General features: G+C 37.7%; 1 protein-coding gene across 2 annotated transcripts; it reads left to right on the top strand.

Moving 5' to 3' along the window:
• Nucleotides 1–11477, top strand: gng2 (guanine nucleotide binding protein (G protein), gamma 2). Of its 2 annotated transcripts, none has more exons than XM_084093168.1 (4): nucleotides 1–429; nucleotides 6450–6533; nucleotides 10339–10451; nucleotides 10555–11477. In XM_084093168.1, exons 3-4 carry the CDS (start codon nucleotides 10365–10367, stop codon nucleotides 10681–10683), a joined length of 216 nt encoding a protein of 71 aa, XP_083949294.1. In that variant the 5' UTR covers nucleotides 1–429; nucleotides 6450–6533; nucleotides 10339–10364; the 3' UTR covers nucleotides 10684–11477. The 2 variants fall into 2 exon arrangements, with proteins under 2 accessions (XP_083949294.1, XP_083949293.1); XM_084093167.1 differs by having other exon boundaries at nucleotides 64–695.

Raw genomic sequence — 11477 nt, 5'->3', positions numbered from 1 at the left:
GTAACTGTGTGTATGTGTGTTTATTGAAGAGTTGCCAGTTGCAATTCCTTTTTTTAATCTTCTGTCGCTATAATATGAGACTGAAGATTAAGCTTTTGATTACAGGAGCTCAGGCTGTGTGTGTGTGTGTGTGTGTGTGTGTGTGTGTGTGTGTGTGTGTGTGTGTGTGTGTGTGTGTGTGTGCACAATGACTCTGAAAGGGAGGTTTTCTCGCTCTCTTTCTTTTAGACACACATACACATGCTTTGGGGGAGGGGCAGTTGTGGATATTTATCTGTGCTCCTTGTCAGCTCGGTGCAAGAACCTCTGTGCGGAGCTGCACATGCATGCACAGGAGCCAAAGAGCAGGGAGCAGAAATAACACACTGGTGTGCATCAGCACCAACACACTAGAATCACAGCACTATGGTCTGACTGGGGTGGCAGCAGGTAAATAATCTTGTTTTTCGTTTTAAACAATGTCTTTGTGAGGGTTTGGGAGCAAGAGGAAGTGGCTTTCAGCTGGCTTCCTGAGCGATTCCACTAGTTGATGGGCGGAGCGAGAGGAAGGCTGTCAGCTGGGGCAGTGTAGCAGCGTGTGTGTGTGTGTGTGTGTGTGTGAGTGTGGGTGCCAGAGTGTCAGAACAAGGAGTGTATGTGTGCTACTGTTACATACTGCTCTTGTGTTATTTAAGATTCTACACACACTGAAGGAGGTGAGTAGAAAATCTTTTTCATGTAAGCACAGACAGATTTGTGTGCAGATAGACAGGCGTGAATGTGTCAGTGGGGCAAGCTGTCTGAATGAAATCATTTTCATTTCATGTTTTTTTTTATTTAGAAAAAAATACTCTTTTATCATTTATGTGTGAGTTTTTTTGTGTACTCCTGCACTGGATTATTGTCAAATGTGTAGTGTTTTTTCCACTGTGTAGATGGGTGTGTTTGTTCTATCTGACTAGTCTTGCATGGACGCACGGCTTGTCCTCAGCCGTTGCATGTGTGTCAGTATAAATCAGTCTTAAATTGCTCTGGGGACGAATATGTTTGCTTGTGATTTACAAGAGGATGTGTTTGTTTGTACGGATCAGGGTTTAGTAATTTTACGCACTGCAATGTAGAGCAGAAATGCCTTTTTTGGTCAGGTGTATGTATGAGGAGCATTGAGCATCTGTTTGGGGTAAATGCTGCCGGAGATGGGGGGATGAAAGTGGAGGAGAGCATGGGGGAGGGGTGGGAGAAGATGCTGAAGAGAGAAAAGAGAGAGAGAGAGAGAGAGAGAGATGGAGAAATGGCAGAAGGAGAAAGGGGTTGAATATTTGAGAGGAATCCCCCAGGAGTCCCCAGAGAATTTTGATGATGACTCTAGAACAGTGCTCTTTCTTGCGGAACGTTCCGCTCAACGGTATGACAGGCTGAACTCTGGTTAGCACTATATAGCTCACATACATTAAACAGTGTTCAATGCATGGAATTATTCTTATAAGAGCTTATAATCACAGAAATTAGTGTTTCTAATCTGAATGCTTTAATAGTACTTTGTTGGTGTCATAGAATCGTTGAAATGATGAGGAGAAAAGGATCTAAATGCAGCAATTTTAGTTTTAACAAAAGAACTCAGGAACAGAACAACCAAGTTAACACGTGACAATAACTGACAATGAACAGAAGGAATCACCGATCTTAAATACACTGAGCAAACCAATCAACTAAATGAACATCTGGTGCAAACGATAATCAAACAATGAGTAACCTAGGAGACTAACTAACTAGAAGTGGAAAAAGGAACAAAGGAAACCAACTCATTGTAAAACTCGAACACAGATACATTTTGAATTTATGTGTCATACTTCATGCTTTGGTAGGCTTTTTATTTTATTTTATTTTATTTATTTATTTTTATTTATTAGGCAATCAGGATTCCACAGCATCTTATGTAATGTTGAACCTTTATCATGAAGATATCCAGTACTTAATAAGATAATTGTCCGATGGGTGTGTGTGTCCACAAACATAAATAAATATTCATATAACAGTTTTCTTTACAATTTTTTTTATTAGGTTTATAATTTGCTATAATTTCTGAAAATGTTATTCATTTTATTAACTATAATATCCAAGAACGCTTGTCATTCAAACACAAACATTTATTGGAAAACAATTGTTTATTGTGCAAATATGATCAATTCAAGACTATAAGTAAACAATGTTCATACATTACACAAAACGAATGATTTACATATATCTATGTAATTATTAGTTGGTTATATTGGTACATAGATATATGTAAATAATTCATCTGTATGTATATTTATAGAGAGAGAGTCATAACTTAAAAGTGTTTATAAAACTATAAAAGTGTTTGGAAAATAAAGTTATGTATAATACATTACATTATGGCTACTTTTATATCTTCTGTGAAATTGAAAACTCAGAGTGAGGAAAAAGCCTTGTATTTATGGATAAGGGGACACTAAGACACTGTGTATGCGAGTACATTTTAAAAACATGACTTGAAATTGAGTTGAAAGTAGAGAATGCAACCCCGGATGTTTGGAATAGTGTTAACTCTCCGGGAACCTTGGGTGTTGTTCTTGGCTAAGTGGCAGATTCTGCAGGAAGTAATTTTAACCCACTGTAAACACACACAAGCTCCTGTTTCATTAAAAACCACAAGTCTTGATAATCCTGAACGATCTCATCCTGTATTTAAGTTTCAGTTTAGATTTATAGTGTTTTATGAACTCACAATGAAAGAAAGAAAGTCAGAAGACATATTTGAATATTGAATGAGTGTAAGTTCATGGAGAATTGCCTAGCTTTCCTAACTCATAACACATGAGGGGAGGCTACTAGTCTTATATAAGATATATATCTTATAAGACTGAATCTTGCATGAGAACAGACCCGGACACCAGAGGAAACAAACCATAGAGCAATACGTATAGTTCAGACAGAATCACAGACATTTCATATTTAAAGCTGAAAAGCTGTGTCAAATTTACATGGGAGCAAGCACTTTTCCATGTCAAAGATCGTTTTTATCAATCTGAATGTTGGCATGGATTTTAGGGGCCATTTACATGACACCGTAAAACTTTTTATGCGTTTCGGCCATTCATTTACACGACAACGATGTTTTGGGGGCCTGAAAACACAAACTTTTTAAATTGTCAGTTTTTGAAAACGTGTAAACCACAAACACAGAAAAAGTCTATAGGAATGTAGTTTTTTTTTTTTTTCGTCTTTTTTTTTTTTTTTTTTTTTTTTTACAAATTGACATCGCCAACTATAGCCTACTGGCCAGGCAGCATAATACAGCGTTTTTAATCGTTTTTGCGGATTCGTGTGAACGGGGATCTGATAACGTTGTTGTCTTTACGTGAATAACGCAAAGGAAAAGCTTTTCCATTTTCAGTACATTGCTGTCATATGATGTAAACATACCCTTAGCGTACGCACACTCGACCCGATCTCATTAATGCGTCTCTATCACACTTTGTGTTTATCGTGCAATTTATATGCGAAAATGAGTTTTTACGTGCATATGATACGCACTGTAAACCCCTTGGGTAGGATTAGGGTACGTGTTTGGGTAGGATTGGTGTGGGGTAAATGGGTATTACGCGCAATAAAGTGCGTTTCATATGCACGCGAAAACTGCGTATCATATGCACGTAATTTGCACGATAAACACAATGCCTGCTATAGAGACGCATTTCATGACTGGCACACTAGGTTCAAATCTGTGCGTACGCATGTTTTATAAATGAGGCCCCTGGTGGCAGGGTCAGTGTCTACTATGGGACCCCTGGAGTGAAACCAGAAAAAAACATTATAAATCTGGCTCTTTCTTTCACTCTCTCACACACACAAACGCTCTCTCTTTAGCATCTGGGGCTCAATGTATAAATTATTAAACTGGCCAGTGTCTACTGAGGCCTGGAGAGTGTAACGTTTAGGTCCAGATGATAAAGATGAATAGTTCAAAAGGTTCAATAAAACAAAAGATTTATTGAATAAAACAAACTCAAGTAATCCTCATGAAGAAAGGCAACGTGACAGCATGCATAACACAGCAATACCGGAAACTGCATGGAGCATAAAGAGGAACTTAAATACACAGTGATGATGATGACAAAATAACAAACAGGTGTGATGATTGAATGAATGTCCATGACAACTAATGCCTGGCAAGAAGTAACTGAGGAATACAAACTAAAGGTCCATGAAAATGAAACTAAACACACAGATCGTGACAGCCGAGAAAATGTTACAACCTTGGATCATTGGAAAAATGTGCCCCTAACTTCTTTTCTGCAAAACTCTAAAAGTGTACCTATTCGCTGCAGTTTCCAGCTGAAATGAACACTAGTGGCAGTGAAACCCCAACTTAATTATTCCTTTTCAAACAAATGGTGATTACAGGAGCAGATTATCGATTAATAAAGTGTTATTTTTGCACGGATTCTTGCACAATACTATGTTGTGACACCTTTACCATAGTGCATGATTTGTAAGCTAATACATTTTGATGTATATGGCTTTTATGATGTAGTAATTTTGCTCACCTGGTACAGCATTGTAGGCTACTTGCGATGCGAAACTGCTACTGCGTGAACGAGGAACGTTAAAAGAGCTCACAAAGACTTGTAGAAGCAAGATTGTTGCTTCAACCAATGCATTTTTATCTCACATTTGCATTTGTTTTACACTATAGATAGCATTAACCGTTTAGTGGAGCTCACCGGACATTTAATTTCCGAAATGACACGATACATACAACAACCAACGTAATAAAATGTTGACAGATTCATGTTCATCTCTTTCAGAGAAAACTGAACATACTTTAGCGCCATTAACTGTGCAAGAAGAAGATAATTGAAGCGTGCAAAAGCAATGAAATGTTGCCAGAGTTGCGTTTTTCCAACGAGTAATGCTAAAGTTTGGTGTAATGTTAAAGTCAAAATTGACCCTGTTTACTTTATTAATATGTTCTCTGTATTTAGAAAAAATAGTTTGTGTTCATAACCTTTCATAAAATAAAAAAAAAGATTTAGGCCATGCAGCGGATAATGTTAACCAATAGATAAATAGCTGGGTGTTAAAAAAAACTTGCATTCATTCAAGTAGCCTATGTATGTAAGCTGACTTTTCAAAATTTAATGCTGTTCTACATTTGTGCTTGCTGAATGTCCTGTTTCACATGGAAATGTGTTCCACATTACAGAAGTAAAATTGGGTGTGAACACAATTCACATTGACTGTATTGTTGGTGGTAGAGTTAGACAAGCCCTGTGTCAGTTATAAACATTTGACAACTTCTTAATCCAGCCTAAGATGCTTTCTGGTATATTTTTAAGATGTTTTTTTATTGGTTAAAGATGGTCTCTCTGCCTGGCCAAGACCCCTTTCTTACAATTGACTGCAAGCCTCACATTCAGAACTGCCTCCATTCAATTAACACCCAATGAATTATACCAAGTCCCCACCCTGCATTTTTTTCCCCCCAATAATCCATTTTACTCGAATGTACGTCAAAATACAGAAGAAAAGAACCATATTCATCACCATTAAGCATTAGAGAGACCAACTTCATACATTCATCAATTATTTCCATACAATAATTTATTAAGATAATTATTATTTCTTTGAATGTTGTCAAGAGACAGCCAAAGCATCTAGTAAAAATGTAAGTATGCCATTAAACAAGCAGCGAGCTGATAGCTTTGACCATGTGCGTAGGTGGACATGTGACCGGGGTTTTATATTAAAGTGTGAGGCTACTGTTCCTCATTCCTGCGTTATCACAGTCATGTTACCTTCAGTGAAACTACGAGTTGCGAGTGTGTTAATTCTGTTCAAAAACAAAGTATTGAAGCAATAGAGTGACTCATTTTCTACCAACTTGCGGTGCACCCTAATGTTGTTTAAATGATTTGGTGGTGCTGTGTCCACTAAGACCGAAGAGACGTGGAGAGATTAATTGTTGCTGGAACATTCTGAGTGGAAATGATTCACAATAGTGGAATTCCCTGCTGCTGCAGAGCTTCTCCAGCAGAGTAATTGGCACATTTATCACACTGACAGAGACAGACAGAGGAAGAGAAAGAGAGAAGGTGGGATGTGAATACAGCAATCTGTACTCTTAAAAGTTCTGCTTAACCCTGCTATAGTTTTACAAAAAGAATCATATCGATCAACTGAATGTGTTATCATCACGCTTAAGTCAGTCGTGGTGTTTTTGTTTCGATTGTGCAGGCTGGGCTTTTGTATAGGCACGTAAGATAAACTTCAGTCAGGTCTCGACTGTAACTGCAAACAGTCTGGGAAAGGTGTGACATTCTAAACCCTTCAACCAGCACATGCACACACTGTACACATGCACACAAACACTTGCAAAAGGCCTTGAGCTGCAACCGGGATATAGAACATATGGACTCTAACTGCATGGCTTCCTTTCTCAACAGAGGCTGAAGACACACCACAGGAGGTGAACTCACTTTTGAAGATATACAAAAAACGGGCAGAAGGAGAAAAGAGTCAAAAATAAGGTGAGAACCAGAAAGAAAATATGTAAAAAGAGAACAGATATGCATACTGTATATCACCCACTGCAGTGCTAAAACATATGTGATAGTCTACTAGTGTAAGAGGGTGATACTTGCTATTAGACACATGCGCTGGTAAATGTTTTGGGTTTATAAATGTTCACGCCATTTTTCAAATTTCATAGCGCTGTGTTTTTTGTAGTTAGGCCGAAGGCATCCATTTTCACACTTTTGCTCTGTTCTAGGATGTTCTGTTAGGAAGAACCTTTTTTTCAGCCCAGGGAGACTCGATATTACACCTTGATTATAATTGTTGTGTTACATTATAACAGACTTCTCAAATGCTCCCTGCAGTGGCACTTCCATTTCCCTGCTGGCCTTCCTGTAGAAATGCGGCTTGGGTAAATGGCACACATATGGCCAAGTCTCTGGGGATACAAATTAAATGAGCACCCCCTGTACCTCTTCAAATATATACATGCCGATTTATAGACCCCTAACAGTCTTCTGATGAACAAATCAATAGAGATATTTATGTGCATTTTTTTGAAAACTGGCTATTGCAAAGCTGTGATCGGTCCACTAAATATACTACATTTTCAATGCCAAGGACCCAAATATAATGATCCCCTTGTGAGGGGCTCTTCTTAAAGTAGAAAGGCTATTTATACTACTGTATGTGAACAAAATTTAAACATGTTTTTACCAATCAAAAGTTGACTTGATGTAATTATATAATTGAAATTTCTTTCTGATTCTGATAATTGCCTTTCATTGTCACAGTTAAGCTGCAGCAATCCAAGAGAGCCCGCAGGAAGATGATTAAACACAGAGTGAAACAAAGCACTACACCCTATAACACAATGTTAACACTAGACAAGGAATTGAGGAAAACCAAGGGCTTAAATACACTAGGAAAGCTAACCAACAGAAGAGGGTCACCTGATAAGAAACCATGGAAACTAACTAGTGGCAGGAAAATGAGAACAAAGGAAACAGGAACTACAAGTAAACCAAACCAAAACACAATGAAACCAACATACATGTGACATTCATATTGTACTTTTATATTTTTATATACTAAATTAATATAGTATATGAAAATAAACAGTCTATTTAATTTTTATGGAGTTTTATAGAGAATATAGTATTTTATGGAGAATTGTATTTTACCCCCACAAAATGATATGCAGATATATTTTTTTCCAGTTAAAAACTAGGACTGCTAAAATAATCCCATGATTTCTGACTTTAGACATTTTATTAATTTAACAGAAAATCTTATTTTTTCCTGACGACTATTATAGTATAGGGGCTGTTTACACGACACTGTTGTAATGCGTTTTTTTTTCATTTTTTTTTTCAGTTTTGGCCGTCCATTTACACACCAATGTTTGGAGGCCTAAAAACGCAAACTTTTGAAAACGGGTTTCAAAGTGCAAGTAAAAAAAAAAAAAAAAAACGATACCGTTATTGTCTCCTTGTAAGCTACAAAAATGTGAATTTGTGAAAACGGTGATGTCATGCGCATGCTGTATTAGGTGCAAAGTAATGGGTTAACTGGCGATAGATGTCTCCAGCACATCTCTGAGCCTCTAGTTCATCACATACCGCACAGACTGTATATCAGCAGGCTACACACTCTTCAAGTTACTGTCTGGCGCTGTTCTCTTTCCTATCACTGACATTCTCCTTTTGCCTCCTGAGTTTTAATCCCCTACTCTCTCTGACCCCCTATAAGGTAAAGTTTTGAGCTCCCGGAAGACGAATAGGGACTGCAATCTAAAATGGCTTTTAAACACAGACTCCACCCTGGATTTGTGTTGATGTTCCTTGTCTGGCTGTAAATGTCTCTTTAGGCCTGATTTACAGAGGTAGGCAGTGTGCTGAAGCTGTCCCCTCTCTGAACTCTTAAGATGTATGGGTTCCCCAATCTAAAGTTGCCTTTGGTGAGCTGAGCTCCATCCTTGATTTTAGGAGTGGAACGTTTCATTGCTGTCGGATCGCTCTGTATCTCAGTTGCCTAGCAACTGAGGTCCATTGCAAAGAGGCATGGGATGGTCACTAGGTTTAATGAAACAGTCTTTACAACAGATTACCAGGAGCTGAGGATGAAGATGCTGCTCCTCTCAGAAAATTGGAGCCTGGATTCTCATTATTTTGTGGAATAAATGCAAAATCCTTTGCCTTTTACTAAGCATAACTGTATTTATAGTTACTTATTCCCTTCTTTATCTGATAAGGCTTTTTTCAGTGGCATACAAAGTAATGCATTAACTGTTGAATCATAATGTAATAATATCAGGAAATATAATTGTAGATAATGTTATAAGAGTGAGGACATTGTCAATGAACATTTGGATGTCAAGATACTGACTACATTTGCGAGCTTAATTGGTTTACAAGTGGAAAGTTAATAGGCCATGATGAACTTGTTTTCTTCAGGCCAAGTTGGAGTTTCCTCTCATTTTCAATTGTATATTTAATTAGATTCACATTATAAACACTCAAGGGAAGGTGGGTCTTGTGAGTGAGGAGTAAATAATGCTAGACGTTGGTCAGGGATAGGAAGTTTCTGCTCTCTTTCAGTGAGCTGGGTTGGGCTCATTACCTAGAATGAGGTCAGTGTGACAGCTGATAGTCTAGCGCCCCCTGCTGTCTGCTCTCAGCAGCAGGCCTTTGTGTTTAACCTCACCGCAGGAGGGCCAAGTGAGATTAAAAACTCCAAAACACCACAGGCCTTTGAGCTCACAGTCATGACAGGTGTGTCACAGTGTGCTATCAATACCCATATGGCAGAGCTACATAAATATGTAAGAAGCACTCACATGCGTTTGCTTTTTCTATCGTTGTGGGGACTATATTGACTTCTATCATTTTTATACTAAGCTACTATTTTCTATCCTGTACCTCTATATATACATATATTTAATTTAAATTAAATTCATTATTGATGACTGTAAAACTGTGAGGAAATCAAACAAGCAAAAATATTTATATAGCTTTTTAGCCATTAACTGTGTTGTGGCCCTCTCTGAGAGACTTTGAATGAATATGGAGTTTGTTTGGAGTCTAAATAGTGGGCAGACAGTTTGGAAGGAAGTGAGGTACAGAATCAGTGATTTTTGGTGAACCAGGTTCCTAAGAAAAGACCATGCTGGTTTACCAGCAAACCACATCTAACCAGCCCAAACAATGATCTATCACTGTCATTATACTCTAGAGCAAGGATTTCTGTTTTTTTTAATGGCATTAACCACCAAACACAGTGATGCCCTTACAAGGGACCACCTTCTAAGAACAGAGAAAAAAAAAGAATAGACTACTGCTCAAAAGTTTGGATTAAGTAAGGTTTTAATAATGTTTTTATTTTTAAAAAGTATATTTTAAACTATCTTTTTTATATATTTCAGAAATATTTCTAATATGCTGATTTGGTGCTTAAGAAGCATTTCTTACTATTATCAATGTTGAAAGCAATAAAATATTATCTGGAAAATAAGTTTACACACCTCTTTTGGTATCTGTCAATAAAATAAAATAATTGGTCAATAATTAATTTCTGACCAGTGTATTGAAAGTGGAATGAAACAGCAATAATGTCAACTTCAGTCATTTTTTAATCTGATTTATTTATTTATTTGACATTTTTCACAGCCCCTTGGACCCCAGTTTGAAAACCCCTGCATTAAAGCACACAGCAACTATTTTGCACATATCGAATTAGTGACAGTTAATGCACAGACACACTCTTTCATCCATATTTGTCTTGTCAAATTTACTGAATTTGTTCTTCCATCTGTGTCAGTGCAACAGGCCTGAACCGGAAGCCTCATGGCCACCAACAACACTGCTAGCATTGCTCAGGCTCGCAAACTGGTGGAGCAGCTCAAGATGGAGGCCAATATTGACAGGATAAAGGTGAGAAGAATATGAATCCAAATAAACACATTAACTTGATTAGGAGTGAAAACACAGTGAGAATTGTTTGGTGACTGTATGTGTTTACATGCATCAACATTAGGTCTCCAAAGCAGCAGCAGATTTGACATCGTACTGCGAAGCCCATGCTAAAGAGGATCCTCTGCTGTCCCCTGTGCCTGCGTCCGAGAACCCCTTCAGGGAGAAGAAGTTCTTCTGTGCCATCCTGTAACCAGCGCTGCCCATCCATGGACTCACCTGCTCCCTCTGGGATACACTCATGGACATAAAACATGTTGATCTTTTAAAAGGGCTGGAGAGATGCAGTGGAGAACCCTTAAATTCTCCCAGCTCTCTATGAGCCTCCATTAAAGCCACTGACTCCACCTAGTGGCCTTGAGATCCAAAGCTGAGCATGGTTACAAGAATCTGTTGAAATTCGTGAGGGAGCGCAGCAAAAAAAACACGAGTGACTGTCATTGTAGCAGATCAGCCAGGATGTGTTGTGAAAATATTCAAGTATTCAAAGGTTCCTGTGGTTCTGATGAAGTATTAAAAAAAAATTATTGATTGATTTTTAGTGGGCTGTGATCGTTAATCTGATCACTGATCGTAGAACCCAATGATTACTAAAGTTGCTGTGTTATTTCTGTATTTTCTTTTCAGTTTCTTTTTTCCCAGATGGAGTTGCTGTATGCCTACCATTTAGGTAGCGTTCTGTAGCCTAACGTTCTTGTGGGTACAGAAAAACTTTTCTTTTTTAATTTAAAGAATGACAGTTTAGTGAAATTTTGTAATGAATTCATGCTTGGACGGATATTCTTAAAATGAAATACCTATCTTTTAGATGCTGATAAAAATTATTTGTCTGTACAGAAAACTGATTTTCTTTCTTTTTGGGGGGTCTTAAGCATAGTTAAGCATTTTTACTCTTTGTACAAAAATGTTAGCAAGTTCAGCTGTGATGTGCTATATGGTTTGAATATTTGTGGTGATATCAATAATAACTGCATGAAGCCTGACAAA

Source organism: Abramis brama (genome assembly GCF_963993115.1).
Source record: "Abramis brama genome assembly, chromosome: 19".
NCBI lineage: Eukaryota > Metazoa > Chordata > Actinopteri > Cypriniformes > Leuciscidae > Abramis > Abramis brama.
The sequence above is the reverse complement of the archived record's forward strand: the minus strand, read 5'-3'. Positions and strand labels throughout refer to the sequence as shown.

Excerpts from the sequence above, each read along its gene's own strand:
- gng2 (XM_084093168.1), top strand. The coding sequence starts at position 10,365 with ATGGCCACCAACAACACTGCTAGCATTGCTCAGGCTCGCAAACTGGTG. Across the intron at positions 10,452-10,554 it reads CCAATATTGACAGGATAAAG|GTCTCCAAAGCAGCAGCAGA; the intron begins GTGAGAAGAATA and ends CATCAACATTAG.